The sequence below is a fragment of the Schistocerca cancellata genome, chromosome 2, assembly GCF_023864275.1.
Source record: "Schistocerca cancellata isolate TAMUIC-IGC-003103 chromosome 2, iqSchCanc2.1, whole genome shotgun sequence".
In the NCBI taxonomy this organism is placed as follows: Eukaryota; Metazoa; Arthropoda; class Insecta; order Orthoptera; family Acrididae; genus Schistocerca; species Schistocerca cancellata.
In genome coordinates this window covers 664,463,605-664,483,683 of record NC_064627.1, presented here as the reverse complement: position 1 = coordinate 664,483,683, position 20,079 = coordinate 664,463,605, and the positions used below count along the sequence as shown (strand labels likewise).

The window sequence follows — 20,079 nt, the reverse complement described above, 5'->3', positions numbered from 1 at the left end:
TATTGTGGCCAAGATAGATACGAAGCCCACACCTACTACAGTAGTACAAGTTTATATGCCAACTAGCTCTGCAGATGACAAAGAAATTGAAGAAATGTATTATGAAATAAAAGAAATTATTCAGATAGTGAAGGGAGACGAAAATTTAATAGTCATGGGTGACTGGAACTCGATTGTAGGAAAAGGGAGAGAAGGAAACGTAGTAGGTGAATATGGATTGGGGCTAAGAAATGAAAGAGGAAGCCGCCTGGTAGAATTTTGCACAGAGCACAGCTTAATCATAGCTAACACTTGGTTTAAGAATCATGATAGAAGGTTGTATACATGGAAGAACCCTGGAGATACTAAAAGATATCAGATAGATTATATAATGGTAAGACAGAGATTTAGGAACCAGGTTTTAAATTGTAAGACATTTCCAGGGGCAGATGTGGACTCTGACCACAATCTATTGGTTATGAACTGTAGATTAAAACTGAAGAAACTGCAAAAAGGTGGGAATTTAAGGAGATGGGACCTGGATAAACTGAAAGAACCAGAGGTTGTACAGAGTTTCAGGGAGAGCATAAGGGAACAATTGACAGGAATGGGGGAAAGAAATACAGTAGAAGAAGAATGGGTAGCTTTGAGGGATGAAGTAGTGAAGGCAGCAGAGGATCTAGTAGGTAAAAAGACGAGGGCTAGTAGAAATCCTTGGGTAATAGAAGAAATATTGAATTTAATTGATGAAAGGAGAAAATATAAAAATGCAGTAAATGAAGCAGGCAAAAAGGACTACAAACGTCTCAAAAATGAGATCGACAGGCAGTGCAAAATGGCTAAGCAGGGATGGCTAGAGGACAAATGTAAGGATGTAGAGGCTTATCTCACTAGGGGTAAGATAGATACTGCCTACAGGAAAATTAAAGAGACCTTTGGAGATAAGAGAACCACTTGTATGAACATCAAGAGCTCAGATGGAAACCCAGTTCTAAGCAAAGAAGGGAAAGCAGAAAGGTAGAAGGAGTATATAGAGGGTCTATACAAGGGCGATGTACTTGAGGACAATATTATGGAAATGGAAGAGGATGTAGATGAAGATGAAATGGGAGATACGATACTGCGTGAAGAGTTTGACAGAGCACTGAAAGACCTGAGTCGAAACACGGCCCCCGGAGTAGACAACACTCCATTGGAACTACTGACGGCCTTGGGAGAGCCAGTCCTGACAAAACTCTACCATCTGGTGAGCAAGATGTATGAAACAGGCGACATACCCTCAGACTTCAAGAAGAATATAATACACTCCTGGAAATTGAAATAAGAACACCGTGAATTCATTGTCCCAGGAAGGGGAAACTTTATTGACACATTCCTGGGGTCAGATACATCACATGATCACACTGACAGAACCACAGGCACATAGACACAGGCAACAGAGCACGCAAAATGTCGGCACTAGTACAGTGTATATCCACCTTTCGCAGCAATGCAGGCTGCTATTCTCCCATGGAGACGATCGTAGAGATGCTGGATGTAGTCCTGTGGAACGGCTTGCCATGCCATTTCCACCTGGCGCCTCAGTTGGACCAGCGTTCATGCTGGACGTGCAGACCGCGTGAGACGACGCTTCATCCAGTCCCAAACATGCTCAATGGGGGACAGATCCGGAGATCTTGCTGGCCAGGGTAGTTGACTTACACCTTCTAGAGCACGTTGGGTGGCATGGGATACTTGCGGACGTGCATTGTCCTGTTGGAACAGCAAGTTCCCTTGCCGGTCTAGGAATGGTAGAACGATGGGTTCGATGACGGTTTGGATGTACCGTGCACTATTCAGTGTCCCCTCGACGATCACCAGTGGTGTACGGCCAGTGTAGGAGATCGCTCCCCACACCATGATGCCGGGTGTTGGCCCTGTGTGCCTCAGTCGTATGCAGTCCTGATTGTGGCGCTCACCTGCACGGCGCCAAACAAGCATACGACCATCATTGGCACCAAGGCAGAAGCGACTCTCATCGCTGAAGACGACACGTCTCCATTCGTCCCTCCATTCACGCCTGTCGTGACACCACTGGAGGCGAGCTGCACGATGTTGGGGCGTGAGCGGAAGACGGCCTAACGGTGTGCGGGACTGTAGCCCAGCTTCATGGAGACGGTTGCGAATTGTCCTCGCCGATACCTCAGGAGCAACAGTGTCCCTAATTTGCTGGGAAGTGGCGGTGCGGTCCCCTACGGCACTGCGTAGGATCCTACGGTCTTGGCGTGCATCCGTGCGTCGCTGCGGTGTGGTACCAGGTCGACGGGCACGTGCACCTTCAGCCGACCACCGGCGACAACTTCGATGTACTGTGGAGACCTCACGCCCCACATGTTGAGCAATTCGGCGGTACGTCCACCCGGCCTCCCGCATGCCCACTATACGCCCTCGCTCAAAGTCCATCAACTGCACATACGGTTCACGTCCACGCTGTCGCGGCATGCTACCAGTGTTAAAGACTGCGATGGAGCTCCATATGCCACGGCAAACTGGCTGACACTGACGGCGGCGGTGCACAAATGCTGCGCAGCTAGCGCCATTCGACGGCCAATACCGCGGTTCATGGTGTGTCCGCTGTGCCGTGCGTGTGATCATTGCTTGTACAGCCCTCTCGCAGTGTCCGGAGCAAGTATGGTGAGTCTGACACACCGGTGTCAATGTGTTCTTTTTTCCATTTCCAGGAGTGTAATTCCAATCCCAAAGAAAGCAGGTGTTGACAGATGTGAAAATTACCGAACAATCAGTTTAATAAGCCACAGCTGCAAAGTACTAACACGAATTCTTTACAGACGAATGGAAAAACTAGTAGAAGCCGACCTCGGGGAAGATCAGTTTGGATTCCGTAGAAATACTGGAACACGTGAGGCAATACTGACCCTACGACTTATCTTAGAAGAAAGATTAAGGAAAGGCAAACCTACGTTTCTAGCATATGTAGACTTAGAGAAAGCTTTTGACAATGTTGACTGGAATACTCTCTTTCAAATTCTAAAGGTGACAGGGGTAAAATACAGGGAGCAAAAGGCTATTTACAATTTGTACAGAAACCAGATGACAGTTATAAGAGTCGAGGGGCATGAAAGGGAAGCAGTGGTTGGGAAGGGAGTAAGACAGGGTTGTAGCCTCTCCCCGATGATATTCAATCTGTATGTTGAGCAAGCAGTAAAGGAAACAAAAGAAAAGTTCGGAGTAGGTATTAAAATCCATGGAGAAGAAATAAAAACTTTGAGGTTCGCCGATGACGTTGTAAGTCTGTCAGAGACAGCGAAGGACTTGGAAGAGTAGTTGAACGGAATGGATGGTGTCTTGAAGGGAGGATATAAGATGAACATCAAGAAAAGCAAAACGAGGATAATGGAATGTAGTCGAATTAAGTCAGGTGATGTTGAGGGTATTAGATTAGGAAATGAGACACTTAAAGTAGTAAAGGAGTTTTGCTATGTGGAGAGCAAAATAACTGATGATGGTCGAAGTAGAGAGGATATAAAATGTAGACTGGCAATGGCAAGGAAAGCGTTTCTGAAGAAGAGAAATTTGTTAACATCAATTATAGATTTAAGTGTCAGGAAGTCATTTCTGAAAGTATTTGTATGGAGTGTAGCCATGTATGGAAGTGAAACATGGACGGTAAATAGTGTGGACAGGAAGAGAATAGAAGCTTTTGAAATGTGGTGCTACAGAAGAATGCTGAAGATTAGGTGGGTAGATCACATAACTAATGAGGAGGTATTGAATAGAATTGGGAGAAGAGGAGTTTGTGGCACAACTTGACTAGAAGAAGGGATCAGTTGGTAGGACATGTTCTGAGGCATCAAGGGATCACCAATTTAGTACTGGAGGGCAGCGTGGAGGGTAAAAATCGTAGGGGGAGACCAAGAGATGAATACACTAAGGAGATTCAGAAGGATGTAGGCTGCAGTAGGTACTGGGAGATGAAGAAGCTTGCACAGGATAGAGTAGCATGGGGAGCGGCATCAAACCAGTCTCAGGACTGAAGACCACAACAACAACAACAAGTTAGAAAATGTTATTTTGAAAGTAGTCATATATTTGTTTGTGTTTGCAGCTATCTGTTATTTTTAATACAAATAGAAGAATTGAGATTGGCCTATAGTTACTAGAGAAGTGCCTTTCTTCTATCTTAAACACCAGTAGAGTAAAAGAGATTTTAAGAGCTTCAGGGAAAATATCATCTGCCACAATTGGATAGATAAGGCAATGGCATTTTAATTTTATTTGCATTGCTCATTATGACGCAGTTCTTCATTCCGTGATAGTCTTCTTTTTTAGAATTTCCAAGCTTGTTAATTGGCATGCTAATATTGTGGGGAGCAATTTTATTGAGAATATTGTTACAAGGGGTATTGGATAACTAATGAAACACATTTTTTTTTTCCCCGGCCAATTTCAGTTTAAAAAAGGAGAGACGTCGTGGAATATTCCTGCATCAGCATGATATAGTTTCACGTAGCTGCAATTAGTGGAAGCGCTATAAGCAGCCTTCAAAATGGCATCTGTAATAGAGATGAATTCCAAGCAGAGAGCTGTCAATGAGTTTCTTTTGACAGAAAACCAGAGCATTGCAGATATTCATAGGCAGTTACAGAATGTCTTTGGAGACCTGGCAGTGAACAAAAGCACGGTGAGTCATTGGGCAAGGCATTTGTCAGCATCATAACCTGCCCGATCTCCCACGTGCTGGCTACACTCCAACTGTAACTCCTGCTATGTCAGACCGTGCGAACACTCTCACTGGGGGTGATCGATGCATCACAATCGAACACCCGACTGTTCAACTGGACGTCTCTGTTGGTAGTGCTGACGCACTCGTCCACCAGTTGGGATACTCGAAGGTATGAGCCTCACTGCCTAACAGAAGACCACAGAGAGCAACGAAGGACCGTCTGTGCAGAATGTCTTGTGCATTAGAGGCAGACTGTGACAATTTTTTGTCAACATCATTACAAGTGATAAAACGTGGGCTTATCATTTTGAACTGGAAATGGAACAGCAGTTCATGGAATGGTGTCACACCACCTCTCCTACAAAGGAAAATGTTCAAAACCACACCCTCAGCCAGTCAAGTCATTACAATACTCTTCTGGGACTCTGAATGGGTTATTCTGTTCGATTTTCCCCCTCACGGTGCTGCAGTCATCTCTGATGTGTATTTTGCTACCCTGAGAAGAAGCAACTTCAACATGTTCGTCACCACAAAAAAGCAAATGAACGTCTCATTCTCCGTGACAGTGCGAGGCTCAAACGAGTCTACGCACCCGAGAGGAGATCGCACAACTTCGTTGGACTGTTCTTCCTCGTCCACCCGGCATCCGAAACACTATAAGTAGTACACAGATGATGCGAAGGTTATCGGTGCAGAAAGATGTCGTCTCTGGCATCGACCAGTAGAGTGGTGTTATGTGGGCGTACAGACCCTTTCAGTAACGTGGTACAAAGCTGTTGCATTGAAAAGAGATTGTATTGGAAAATAGGGTTTTGTAGCCAAAAAGTGTAGAATAATATGATGCAATGGAATCCTGAATAATGTCAACCTACTTTCAGAAAATAGAATTGTATTACTTATTGAATGCCCCTTGTATATTTTATTCTCCGGGTGGTAGTGTCTCAGCAACTGAACTGTTGCAGCTCGAATGGTGACAGCCTGTACAGTTTATAAAGTATAGATTAGAGTCTATGGGAATGCCTTTTTTGCATTGGTTTATTTCACTTTTAATGACATACCGTGCACTTTGATAGTTAAATTTCAGTTTTATTTGAATTTTGTGTATATTTTCAAACCTGTGCCTTTTTAATAGCTCTGTCTTCAGCTATAACAGACAGTATTCTTATTTTATTTAGTTTTGAAGCATATCATATTTTAGCATTTTGTGGTCTACATTTAGTGTCATCAATATTTTTCTTGCAGATGGCTGGACAGTTGCTATTTAGTATATGTTGAACAATGTCTAGAAACAAAAGTAGTGCATTCATCAATAGTCCTTTCAGTGATTAATTTACAGGATATTATTTACATTAGTAGGAAAGCAGTTGCTTTGAAAGGAGCCATTTCTCTTCCTCTTATACTACTCAGCTGACATTCTCATTTGCTACTTTACATTAGTGTTTATGTAAATTCATTGATTTCAGAGAATGCGGTCTGCAGCCAATATACTGGAAAAGTAAAAACTTGTTTATTATAAGCATTAGTGTTAACCATGATTTGCATCCTCCCTTGAGTCTTCTGCAAGGTGTCTCTTTATGCCCTGTACATAATATAAGTTTTTTTCTTCCAATACTGTCCAGTAAGTCTTCCCTGAAATGGAGTTCTATGACACTTTTCTGAACCCTCCCCAGTACATAAACCTTGCCAGTCCTTTTCCTTCATTCTTCCTTCCCTTTCAACCCTTCTGCTAGAAGAACCTATTGGCTCTGAAAGCTTGCACATTTCTTTAACCTATAGATGTGTTTTCTTCTGCTGCCACATTGTGAGTAATTTTTTTATCTGTTCAATTATATAATTACTTCTGTAATATTATTATTTCTGTAGGATAAATACTTGTGTGATCTTAGTTGCAGTACTCTAGAAGATGAATGAAAGTATACAAAATACACTAGAAAGCCAGCTTGTAGATCAACACAGTGTGGGTAAAGTATTTTTAAGTTACCCTTGTGGTGCTGCTACACCAGTTCATTTTTCTTCTGACTGACTAGGAATTTCAGGCATGGAGTTTCATTTAGTATGTGTACATTGACATTCACTTCTTAGTACTTGCTGCCCACAAGCCTGATTCAACTATTCTCCTGCCTGCTTTTAGTATAATTGTGTCAAGACACAATAGAAGGGCTTGAAAAATCATTAAACTGACTTTTTAATAGTAGTTTTTTTGTTTAATTTTAACACAACTGTGTTTCTGAGGTTATGTGACTTTCTCAGTAGAAAATTCTCCATGGATCCTAGACTGAACAGCCATTAAGAAATTACTATCTGAAACATGGTTGAATATTATAAGCTATTTCCTTAAAACAAAAGAGAGAACAAAAAAGGAGGGAGATGGCTCTACAAATTAGAGGTCACAACCTTATCTCCGATTTTATTAATAGGTGTTGCAAGCCTCTTAATCTCCGAATAACTACTGCAACCTATACATATTTGAACTGTTTAATGTATTAATTTCTTGGTCTCCCTCTACAATTTTGATCTCCCACACTTCTTTCCAGGACTAAATTTGTGATTCCTTGATGTCTCAGAATGTGTCCTACCAACCATTTCATTCTTTTAGTCAAATTGTGCCATAAATTTCTTTTTTTCTCAGTTCTGTTCAGTACATCTCCATTAGTTACCAATACTTGACCTATGCATTTAATGTTCAAATTTTTCTGTAGCACCATGTTTCAGAAGCTCTTCTATTCTCTTCTTGTCTAAACTACTTATTGTCCATGTTCCACTTCCATACAAGGCTACATTTATACAAATACCTTCAGGAAGGAATTCATAACACTTTAATTTATATTTCACATTAACAAATTTCTTCAGAAATGCGTTTTTGGAACTGTCAGCATACATTTTATATCCTCTCTGTTTTGGCCACCATCAATTATTTTACTGACCAAATAGCAAAACTAGTCTACTACTTTTAATGTCCCATTCATAATCTAATGCCCTCAGCATTGCCTGATTAAATCAAATACATTCCATATCCCTTGTTTTGGTTTTGTTTCTGTTCATCTTACAGTCTTCTTTCAAGAGACTGTTGATGCTGTTCAACTTCTCTTGCAAGTCCTCTGCTGTCTCTGACAGAATTGCAATGTCATCAGCAATCCTCAAAGTTCTTATTTCTTCTCCCTGAAATTTAATTCCTTTTCCAAATTTTTCTTTGGTTTCCATACTGTTTGCTCACTGTACAGATAGAATAACATTGAGGAGAACCTAAAACACTGTCTCCATGCTTTTTCAACCAATGCTTAACTTTCAGCCCTTTGACTCATAACTACCGTCTGCTTTCTGTGCAAGTTGTAAATAACATTTTGCTCCCATGCTACCTACAGAATTTCAAAGAGTGTATTCCAGTGAACATTGTAAAAATCTTTCTCCAAGTCTACACATGCTGTACATCAGGACTGGCAAGTTGCTGCAAACTGCACATAAGTGCAGAAATCCAGCAAGGTGTGCCCATCTCAGCCAGAGGGAAAAGCAGAACAGCGACGTCTGTAACTGTGCACGTATACCAAATGAGTGGTGACAGTTCCATTTTCTCATTTATGCAGCACCAGGAGGACCAAAGCAAACCCAGTCTTGCTGCTGCCTGATGACTGTAGCCTTATGAGACATGCTGAGAAACGGGGGAGTATCACAAAGAAGCAAAGAACGGGAGATCTGTGTTCTCAGATGTTTAAACAAGACTGGAAACTACTAGTCTTCTTTACAGCAGTAGGTGAAAACCCACAGTGTTTGCTATGCCACTGAATAATAGGCAGTGAAAGACACTAAAACTCATTTCATAAAGACGAATGTAGTGTATTGAACAGTGAAGAATGGCAAGCCAAAACTAAATGCACTTGAGAAAATGGATGGGGCATATGGACAGGATTTTAATGTAAGTCATAATAATTGATACCTATCGAACTCTCCATTTCTTATGTAGCACATCAGAAGTTCATAAAATAAATTTCTACAATACATATGGCTGTTGGTAAATGATTGCATCAAGAAAAAAAGAAATGTTATGTCTGTTTCTATTTTCCTGTAGAATGTACTGTTTTCAATTTTCCAGAATGACAATTGCAGTACATCTGCACTGCAAATGAGTTTCAAAATTGCATTAAGAATAGCAAAATCTGGGAAACTGTTTTTCCAAAGGGGAGTTTGTAAAAGTCTGTCTCATTGAAGTTACAGAACTTTTGTGTCCCACGAACATTAGCAGGTTTCAAGAAATCAGCCTTTCCAAAGAGACAGTGACATGACATATGTTATGGCTAAGGTCTTTGTTGCTTTCTCAGTTGCATTGAATGAAGCAACAGATCTTACAGACACAGCTCAGGTACGAAGTGTTGATAAAGGTCTGCATGTAACAGAGGCTATTTTGGACTTAGTGCCTTTGAAAGAAACTATGATAGGTGTGGACTTACTGCAAGCTGTCAAGCAAGAGATTGATGGTGTTGGTATGGATTGGAATTTGTTAGCCTCAGTGATCATGGATGGAGCAATGGTAATGTGAGACCATCAGAGAAGACCTGTAGCACTGATGCACAAAGATCTGAGATGCACAGAAGAGACAATGTATGGAATTCACTGCACTCTACACCGAGAGGAGCTTTGCGCAAAAACAGTAATGTTAGAAAACGTCATACAAATTGTTGTGCATACTATAAGTTACCTGAAGACACATGGGGTTACGCATTGCCAGTTTTGGCAGTTCTTGGGGAAACTTGGAGAGGAATACAGCAACATACTTAACTATACCAAAGTATGTTGGCCCAGTCAAGGTAAAATGCTGAAAAGATTTCTTGATTTATGTTTGGCCATAGTGCATTTGTTGTTTGGCCAGAAAAGAGTGCACTGAAATCAGAAGACCCTTTATGGGCATCAGACCTTGTGTTTCTTGTGGACATTACATCTCACATGAACAGCCTGAAGGTGAAAATAATTAAATTTCTGATGCGTTGGAAAAAATAAATGCATTTGAAAGGAAGCTTGCTCTTTGGGAGAACCTACTATTGTCTGAAAACACAGCACATTTCCCTATCCTTGGTTTGTTTCATGAAAATGCTAGATTTTGAAATATTTATCAATAATTGTAAAATTAAGGAGCACGATTTGTGTCTCCTAGCAATCACTGCTTGGCAGTGCCATTTCCAGCATCAGTTGAAGATGCTCTGAATCATCTACAGATGGAACTGATCAACCTGCAGAGCAGTACACAAGTGAAGGACAAGTTCTCTGCAGTATGAAGCACAAACGAATTATATCAAAATTTTCCACAGCAATAATTTCCACTCCTGCACCATGAAACTGAGAGTGTTATGTACATGTTGGATCTACTTATCTCTGTGAAAGATTTTTCTCTGTAATGAAAATGAATAAGTCAAGATTTGAGCAACTATTAGGGAGGAAATGCTTCGCAGTTGCTTGCGTACATGCTTTTGTGTCCAACATTAACTTTATTTTAGGTGCTACTTCCTATAAATGTTCTTTTAGCCTTGCCTTGCTTCTGGGCCTTATCTGTACCTGTCATGTTTATCTACTCTGCTTCCCTGGTGTCAAAATATCTTCAAAAATCTTTCTCCCACTGCCTATTTGCTTCTGTCTCGGGTTCTTTGGTAGATGTACGTCTGATGATTTTACTGACGTTTCACCAGCATGAGTGGCTGGCATTGTCAAAGCTTCACCCTCCATTGCCAGTGGTGAACTGGAACCGAGCTCATGGCTGCAGACTATATGTACCTGATGCGCCAATGTCTGAGGACTTCTCCACGGTCATTTCCAGTGCAGTTCTCCTCTTGCTACCTGCGACAGTTGTTTGCTAAATTATGGGAAGCAAGGATCCGTTTACCTTAAGGCTATCATTTTTCTTGTTGAAGCTGTTCCCGTGTTTGTGTATTTCTACAGCTTATCTAAACAAGTGGGTGTGATAGTGCTTCTCTACAGCCAGAACTTCCATGTTGGAGAATTTTATTACATGGTCGGTCTCACTCAGCGTGTGCTCTGCCACAGCTGATTTCTCCATTTGCTCCAACCAGCAATGTCGCTAATGTTCTTTGATCCTGGTGTTGATTGATCGTCCAGTCATTCTAACGTAAACTTTTCCGCATGTATATTCCCGACATTGCAAGTGGGTATCTTTTATCCTTTGCTGATCTAATACATTCTTTGATCTTCCTTGTCGGTTTGAAAATTGTCTTTTTGCCGTGTTTGTGCAATATACAGCCGATTCTGTCCGTCACTCTGAGAATGTATGGCAGAAAGGCCACACCCGACATTTATTTTCCTGATTCCTTACTTTGCTGAGTGTTTGACTCTGTTACACTTCTAATATAATTTGTGGAGAACCCATTGCTCCTCAGAACACTTTCCAGGTGTTGCATTTCTCATCTATATTAGAAGTTGGCACACCAGATACATATAGTCTGCAGCCGCGAGCTCGACTCCAGTTCACCAGCGGCAATGGAGGGTGAAGCTTTGACAATGCCAGCCACTCGCGCTGGCGAAATATCAGTAAAATCATGAGACGAACGTCGGACGAAGAACCCGAGACAGAAGCAAATAGGCAGTTTGTCAACAAGTGGCCACAAAAGCCTTAACAATTTTGTCTTTCTCCCACCTTTAAGCTACAATTAGTACATGTTCCATTACATTTAGTGCAAAACTCAGTTCCTATTCACTTTTGGCTACCGCTGCTGTATCACCAATAAATTGTATTGTGCTAATTTTCTGTCCTTGGTAAACAATAACTGTCCCTCACATATGCCAAATTCAATTAAGCTACTGCAGTTCATAGTGCAACAATAAACTAGGAAATACCTCCTCATCTGCATATGCAATGTGCTTCTACACTGCAATACACAATAATTTTGTAGTGTGTTTATACAAGCTGGTTGCTTGGCAGCACTGCAGCAGTGAAGATGCAGAAAAATGGTGGGAGTTTTGTGACTCATTGTCTTGGACTCTGGTTGTGCTGTAACATGGACCAAGCCAAAGAGTAGAATATTACACGGAGAGAAAGAGAAGAAAAGCGAAAATCCTGCAAAGAAGACATATACAAAGCATATGGTATTAAAGAAACAAATGCGCAAAATACTTAAGTATCATTTATAATATTACACATATTTTATGTAATCTGCAGCTTTATAAATAATTTAAATTATATACAGTATACTTAATGACAAATTGTTTCAGTGCCTCTTGAGTACATTGTATTTTCTTATGTTCAGTGGAATACTATTGTAAACCCTTATCCCAGACTGGATAACTCCTTTTTGAACTTCACTGAAAGTTACTGAATCTTTGTGGCAGGATAGTGAATATCACAGTTAGTTTCAAAAAGTTTTTGTTGGTCTTAACAAATGTCATCAATATAATATGGATAGATAAAAAATCTACTCATCAATTAGCATCAGGAGCAGACGCGTAAATGATGTGAAAATGCAAGGGCTTTTGGAATCAGTGGCTACTTCTTCTGGCAGAAATGTTGAAGAGAAAGGAAGAGTGATGAAGGAAAAGGACTGGTGAGATTTATCAGATGGGAGAGTTCTGGAAAAATTGCCCAGAACCCCAGATTATGGGAGACTTACTGAATGGGATGAGAAGCAAAGACTTATTGTTGGTGCCTGCACCCAAAAGGTTTGGAAAACCTCGTCTGAGACAGGCACCAATAATGTCTTTCTGTCTCACCCCATCTGGTAAGTCTCTCATGTCCTGTGGTTCTGGGTGAATTTTCTGGAACTTTCCTGTTTTTTAAACCTCACCAGTCCTTTTTCTTCATGACTCTTCGTTTCCAGTCAACTCTTTTGCCAAAAGAATGAGCCTCTGTCTCTGCTAGCTCCCACATTTCCACATGTTTTACATGATTTTTCCTGCTGCCACGTGGTGAGTAGATTTTTTGTCTGTCCATTTTATATTTTCAAAGACTGATTAATTTAATTGATAAATACCATCAGCGAATAAATATACTGACTTGTGAGTGTAAATAACTCAAGGGTCTTAAATAGATTTGTAACACTGCAGATCAACTTCACAGCTCATTTTTGTAGTGTAAAAACTTTTTCCACTTTTGCTGTATTTCCCCAGAATGTTATACAAGACCAGATAGTGGAAATATGCAAAATATTTCCCTTTCAACATGGGATGAATAAAATCGTAATGCAGAACTTGCCAAGCTTATCTTCTTGAGCAGGTAATCGGTACATTTATTTCATTTTAAGTGATCTTTTGACCATTGACATATATTTCAAGGGCTTTTAGCCTGTTTCTGCTATCTGAAACTGCATTAGACATTTCGAAAGGTTTAATGATAGGCTGTTTGCTGTGAACCATTTGTATACTTCGTGTGTTACTGTTTCAGCTGTAATCCACATTGAGGATTTCACACCATTTATCAAGATACTAATATCATCAGCAAACATTACTATATTTGCTTGTCGTCTACTTATGCTAGTAGATTGTTAATGTACACTAAGAAGATCAGTGATCCAAGTATCAAGCCTTGGGGAACACCATACACAATAGTTCTCTGCTGCAATTTCAATGTGTCATTTTCAGTGGTGTATTCTCTCTAAATTTTAATGCTGCATCTGTCTCTGTATTATCGGTAGAACTTACAGTAGTTTTAATGCTTTTTTTCTTTTGTAAACAACACTGGATAACATCTACAAAGCTGAGAATGTAATTATGTAAAAAAGTTCAGTTTCTCTGCTGCTCAGTCTACTTTTCTGGTTATATAGGGCCTACCTTATTTTACAGAAGAGTGGAAAATATTTGCACATTTTGAGCAGATATAATAAAAGTATTGAAAGTTCAAAGCCAATAGCAAAATAACAAAACATTCAGAGAAAAATATACAATTAAGCATTGAGTTGAATTCTGACTATCTCTCCCTCCCCCTCCCTCCCTCTGTCCCCCTCCCTCCCTCCCCCCCCCCTCTCTCTCTCTCTCTCTCTCTCTCTCTCTCTCTCTCTCTCTCTCTGTGTGTGTGTGTGTGTGTGTGTGTGTGTGTGTGACACACACAAGTCAACTGCAGATCACTAATTGCCTTTCTTTAATTTTGTTTGCTGTTGATGTGAAAACCAATAACAATTTCACATAGAATAAAAATATTATGTGTGCTACCAAGTTCTTAGAGGTCTGAAGATCATATTTTTTTCCCCTCAGGTGTTGTTCCTGGTGGGCTGCAAGTTCATCCAGATGGTGAACACATAGTGTATCCCCTTGGATGCAAAGTTGTGATACAGAACTGGAAAACAAAAGTTCAAACATTTCTGACAGGCCATACTAATGTTATATGTGCTGTATCAATTTCTAAAGAAGGGAAATATGTTGCCTCAGCACAAGTAAATCACATGGGGCACAAGGTAAAGACAAGAAATTATGTTAAGTACAGTTTAGATGTGAATTTAGCATGCAGGAAAAATATTTTTCCTTTACTTGCAGGCAACTGTTATGTTGTGGGAATTTGACACCCTGAAACTTGTTACCAAACATGAAATTCATAAAGTTCGTGTAGAATCTGTTATATTTTCATGTGACAGCCATTACCTTGTGTCATTGGGAGGACGTGATGATGGTAATGTTGTGGTGTGGGACATCAAGGAAAGTGAGGCACTATGTGGTAAGATCCAAAACAGTGAATATCATCTGTACAAAGATGAAAAGAAGAAAAAACTGAAATTATAAACTTTAGCAAAGAGATCAAGAGATATACAGGGTGATTTTAAAGTACCATTTTTAAAAAAAACTGTAAAAAAAAAGAACCACTGCTCAGAATGATATCAAATTTGAACTGAATATTGTTGAAGAAGGAGGAAATGTTATGGAAACAGGAAAGAAAGTCACCAAAAATTTTTCCACTAGATTGTGCTGTAAGTATAACATAAACGGGTTTGGCTATAAATGACAGATGAATCACAATACGGTGGCTATGGTGAAAATGCATATTAAACCAACCATACTGCATAATGGAATTCAACGGTTGTGATGCTGTTTGTTAGGTGAGCCCTGAGCCATGGCAAGATCATATCACATTGGATGGGAAATAGGTTTTTAACTGTCCTGAAGCCAAAAACCAAATAAAAACAATAATGAAATTAGTTTTTAATCATCTGAGGCTAAACGTTTCATAAAAAGTAATAATGAAATCAGTTTTTAATTGTTGTGATACTGTCATGTTCAGTGCTGCCCACTGTTTTCTGCCACAAGTTGAAATTGAGAAACAGCATGTTCTGCAGCAGATCAGAGTGTTACAGGGGTCATGTCAGAATATACTGTACAATACTTGCCTTCAGTTCAGCTGTGCTTATAATCAGAGCACTGGACGCAGCATCTTTCTGATAACCCATAGCTAGAAGTCAGACAGATTAAAGAGCAGGCAGTCTGGACAGCTGGGCTGTAGAGAAATGATGGCTGATAATTCTAGCACTTCCAAGGTGACTCTGCAGTTGCCGCTTCACTAGCTGTGCTGTGTGAGGAGGAGTGCCATCATGCATAAAATTAATCCTAGCCACTTGCTGTTGAAGTGTTGGAATGATGTTGTGCGCAAAAGACTCCCATAGCACATACCAGTGATGATACATGTAACAGGACATGCAGCACCATCTCTTCAAAACAATATAGCTCTACACTATGCAATGGAGTCAACCTGCAGCCCACAGTTACCTTTGCAGAATGAAATGGTACTGGTTGTTGTGGAAGCAGATTTCCCATTCCTGTATTCTGCAGTTCTGTGTATTGACATCTCCTTGAAAATGGAAATAGGCTTTGTCTGACCATAGAATGTTCCATTGCCATTCGTTGTCCACTTCCATGTGAGCAAGAAATTATAGAGCAAACATTCGTTTTACTGACAGGGCAGCATGAAGCAACTCCTGAACATGGTTGATTGTATATTGACAGCAATACAAGGTATTTTGTAGAATTTTATGTACTATGCTCACAGGCATGTCCAAAATTAGGACAATTACATATGCACTACATGTCTGCACACCACTGCTTGACATCTCCTGGAGTGCTGTGGCCATATCTTCTGCTGATGTTGAATCAATTATTTTCCTCCCTCTACCACTCTGCAGTTCAAAAGAACCTGTATTTTCAAATTTCATAACCATTTTATCCAGACCATGGTGGACATCAGAACAATACACTTGAGCATCTGGAACTTTTGCGGAGCTACTGGCATGCCTTCACTGTTATTGCAAAAAGAGTTCTACCAACAGTGCATGATTCTGCATTGAGACAGCCATGCTGAGTATCTTAGACACAAACTGAGGAACAGCTGTGTACCCCACATCTTACAGCACCATCTTGTGATAGAACTTCTGTTAATTTTTTTTTGTTTCCATAGTGTTTACCCCTTCTTTGATAAAATTCTGTTCAAATTGGATGTCATTCTCAGCAGTGGTTCTTTTTTACAGCATTTTTAAAATAGAACTGTAATTATAATCATCATGTACCTACTCTGGTTTGGTGTCAGGAGTCTGCAATATCAGATGATGAGTGTAAACTTCCACAGGTTAAATTTACTAAAGAGGTAAAGAGGGGAGTCAGAGAAAGGTGTAGTGATGAGATAATTGTAACATTAACACACATAGAGCCCATTGTATAAAGCATTTGTCCTTAGATTAACAAAGAAAATGACCTCAGATCAAGCTTAACTCAGAAATCTGTGTTGTATAAACATTAAACCCAGATTATATCGCCATCAGGTAGAGGCAACTTTGACTGGCATAATTCATGGATCAAAGTCAGATTCAAATGTAATTCTCATTTTACAATGTAGTGACATAGCAAAACAATGCTTTTGTTTTGTACAAATACAAACGGAAATAATAAAGAAGGTGTTATTAAGATGTAAATACATGACTACACCACCCCCACACAGCCAAAGCTCTAAAGACACTGATGGAAAACAAAATGCAGCACAAAAAAATAATTAATGTAGAGTAATGAAATTTTTGGAATAGATTTGTCTAGGTAACACATTTAAGTGATTAACATTGCAAGATCACAGGTTAATGTAAGCATGAGATAAACCATTGCAAATGTGAAATGCTGATACATTAATAGCTGGTGTAACCACAAGAATGTTGAGCATAAGAATGCAAATGTGCAAGCATTGTGTTGTACAGGGGCTGGATGTCAGTTTGTGGGATGGATTTCCATGCCTGTTGCATTTGATCGGTCAATATATGGACAAATAACGTCGTTTGTGGATATCACTGGAGTTGTCAACTGATGATGTCCCGTGTGTGCTTGGCTGGAGACAGCTCTGGTGATCGAGCAGACGAAGGCAAGATGTTGACACTCTGTAGAGTGTGTTGGGTTACAACAGCGGTATGTGAGTGAGTGTTATCCTGTTGGAAAACATCCCCTGAAATGCTATTCATGAATGGCAGCACAACAGGTTGAATCACAAGACTGATATATAAATTTGCAGTCAGGATGTATGGGATAACCTCAAGACTGCTCCTGCACTCAAACAAAATTGCACCACAAACCATAGCTCCAGGTGTAGGTCCAGTGTATCTAGCATGCAGACAGGTTGATTGGAGGCCCTCAACTGGCCTCCTCCTAACCAACACACAGCCATCACTGGCACCAAGGCAGACCAACTTTCATCAGAAAACACACAGACCTCCACCCTGCCCTCCAATGAGCTCTTGCTTGACACCACTGAAATCACAAATGGTGGTGGTATGGGGTCAGTGGAATGCACACTGCGGGGCATCTGACATGGAGCTGTCCTTGAAGCAACCAGTTGGTAACTATTATTGTGTCACTGTCATGCCAGCTGCCACTCAAATTGCTGCTGAAGATGAAATACAATGTGACAGAGCCAAACGCCAAACATGATTGTCTTCTCTCACAATAGTGCCTTGTGACCATCCACAGCCTTCTTGTGACTGTCCATTCTCATGACAATTGCTGCCAGCACTTAAATACAGTGGCTACATTCCTCCCATGTCTTTCTGCAGTGTCACAGAAGGAGCGTACAACTTCACATAGCCCTGTTACGTGACCTCATTGAAACCCAACTGATGTGTTGATAATGGTACTTTTGTGACCTTAAAGGCATTCTTGACTAACATCAGCTCACCGTGTCTACACTCCTCATGACCGCTACACTGTGTATTTAAAGCAAACCTGATTTGCATCCTTATAGTGGCGCTACTAGTGCCACTCTTATGCGACTGGTGTGAAATTTGAACAATGTAGGAAAAGACACATTGCTACTTACTGTAAAGAAGAAACATCAAGTTACAGACAGGCACAATTAAAAGACACTTGCATACAGCTTTCGGCCACAGCCTTCATCAGTAAAAGAGAGACACCTACCATTCACACACACAAGCAGGCACACCTCGCACACACGACCACCAACTCCTGCATTTCGGGCCGGAATACAACATCACATGGGATGCAAGCAGCAATCTGAAGGGGTTGGGGAAGAGGAAGAGATAGTGTACAGGTGGAGAGAGAGATGAACGCTGTCTGGTGTAATGTGCAGGGACTAGAATATCGCAGGCACTGCGTCAGGTGGGTGTGGGGCAGCGAGGTGGGAAAAAGGATCAAAAAAGGAGAGGAACGGGGAAAGATGGGCAGATGCATTGGCAGAGGGCTCCAAAAATACAGGTTTGGAGATGAGAATATGGGTAGAGGAATGGAAACTGTTGGGTGGAGGGTGTGGAAACAATATCTTATCATAGGTTGACGTTGGGATGGTTATGGGAGTGGAGAATCTGTTGTAAGGATAGCTCCCATCTGCACAGTTCAGAAAAGCTGGTGGTGGAGGGAAGAATCCAGATGGCTTGGGTAGTGAAGCTGACATTGAAATCAATTGTGTTGTGTTCAGCTGCATGTTGTGCCACAGGGTGATCTACTTAGTCCTAAGACACAGTTCACCAGTGGCCATTAATCCTGGTGGACAGCTGGTTAGTAGTCACACCAATATAAAAAGCTGTGCAATGATTGCAGCAGAGTTGGTAAATGACATCGCTACTTTCACAGGTGACCTGGCTCCTGATGGAGTAGGATAAATTTGTGACATTACTGGAATAGAAGGTGCTAGGTGGGTGGATTGGGCAGGTTTTGCACCAGGGTCTTTCATAGGGATACGATCCTTGTGGCAAGAGTTTGTGAATGGAAGTGGCAGAGGGATGGACTAGGATGTTGTGGAGGTTGGCTGGGTATGGGACACCACTTTAGGAGGGATGGGAAGTATCTCATGTAGGATATCCCTCACTTCAGGACATAATGATAGGTAATCAAAGCTCTGGTGAAGGACGGGTTCAGGTGTTCCAGTCCAGGGTGGTATAGGGTGACGAAGGGGACGTACTCTTGTGGCTGGCTCCTGGGGGTGGTAGAAGGGTTGGAAGGATGAATGTACTTGGGTGTATTTGGGTGGCCAGGCTGTATGGGAGGGATTTTTTGGTGTGGAAGGGATGACAGCTGTGAAAATGCAGGTACTGTTGGTGGTTTGTGGGTTTAATGTGCCCAGAATTGCAAATGGAGCCATCAGAGAGGAAGAGGTCAACACCTAGAATGTTGGCATGCTGGGTTGAGGAGTACTGCGTGAAGCAGGTGGGAGAGAAGATGTTGAAGTTGTGAAGGAACAAAGATAGGGTGTATTGCCCCTGAGTCCAGATCATGAATGGACCAGACTAGGGGTTTGGTGTTTTGAAAGGCTAGGAAGGTCTCCCCTAGATGACCCATAAAAAGGTGGGCATAGGATGGTGCCATGTGGATGCCCGTGGCTGTGCTGTGGATTTTTATATTCCTTCCCTCGAAATGAGAAGTAGGTGTGGGTTAGGATAAAGGTAGTAAGGTGTATGAGGACTGAGGTAGTGGGTTTGGAGACTGAAGGACATTGGGAAAGGTAGTGTTCAGTAGCGGTAAGATCAAGGGCATGTAGGATGTTGGTGTGTAAGGAGGTGGCATCAATAATAATGAGTAGGGATCCATTAGGAAAAGGGGTTGGGCATGATGGAGAGTCAGTGAAGGCAGTGATTGGTGTCTTTGATGTGGGGGGCTAGATTACGGGCAATTTGTTAGAGATGTTGGCCAATGAGAACCAAAATTCTTTCAGTGGGGCCACAATAACCAACCACAATGTGGCATGCATGATTGTTGAGTTTGTGGATTTTGGGGAGCATGTAGAAGGTGCTGCACTCCATGTCAGCAAGACAACCGACATGGGCCATCTGGCAGAGATCTTCCTAGCCTCCCAAAACACTAAACCCCTATTCTGGTTCAAGTAAATTGATATCTTCATGATCTGGATTCAGGGTCAAGACATACTATCTTTGTTCCTTCACAACCTGAACACCTTCTCTCCCAGCCACTTTACATGGTCCTTG

General features: G+C 41.2%; 1 protein-coding gene across 1 annotated transcript in view; it reads left to right on the top strand.

Moving 5' to 3' along the window:
* Positions 1 to 13,258: 13,258 nt before the first annotated feature.
* LOC126157384 (cilia- and flagella-associated protein 52-like) overlaps positions 13,259 to 20,079 on the top strand; it is a 239,410-nt gene continuing 232,589 nt past the window's right edge. The window contains exons 1-3 of the mRNA XM_049916371.1: positions 13,259 to 13,277; positions 13,883 to 14,082; positions 14,162 to 14,339. Of these exons, the coding sequence (XP_049772328.1) occupies positions 13,259 to 13,277; positions 13,883 to 14,082; positions 14,162 to 14,339 (397 nt within the window). The remainder of the gene's footprint in view (positions 13,278 to 13,882; positions 14,083 to 14,161; positions 14,340 to 20,079) is intronic.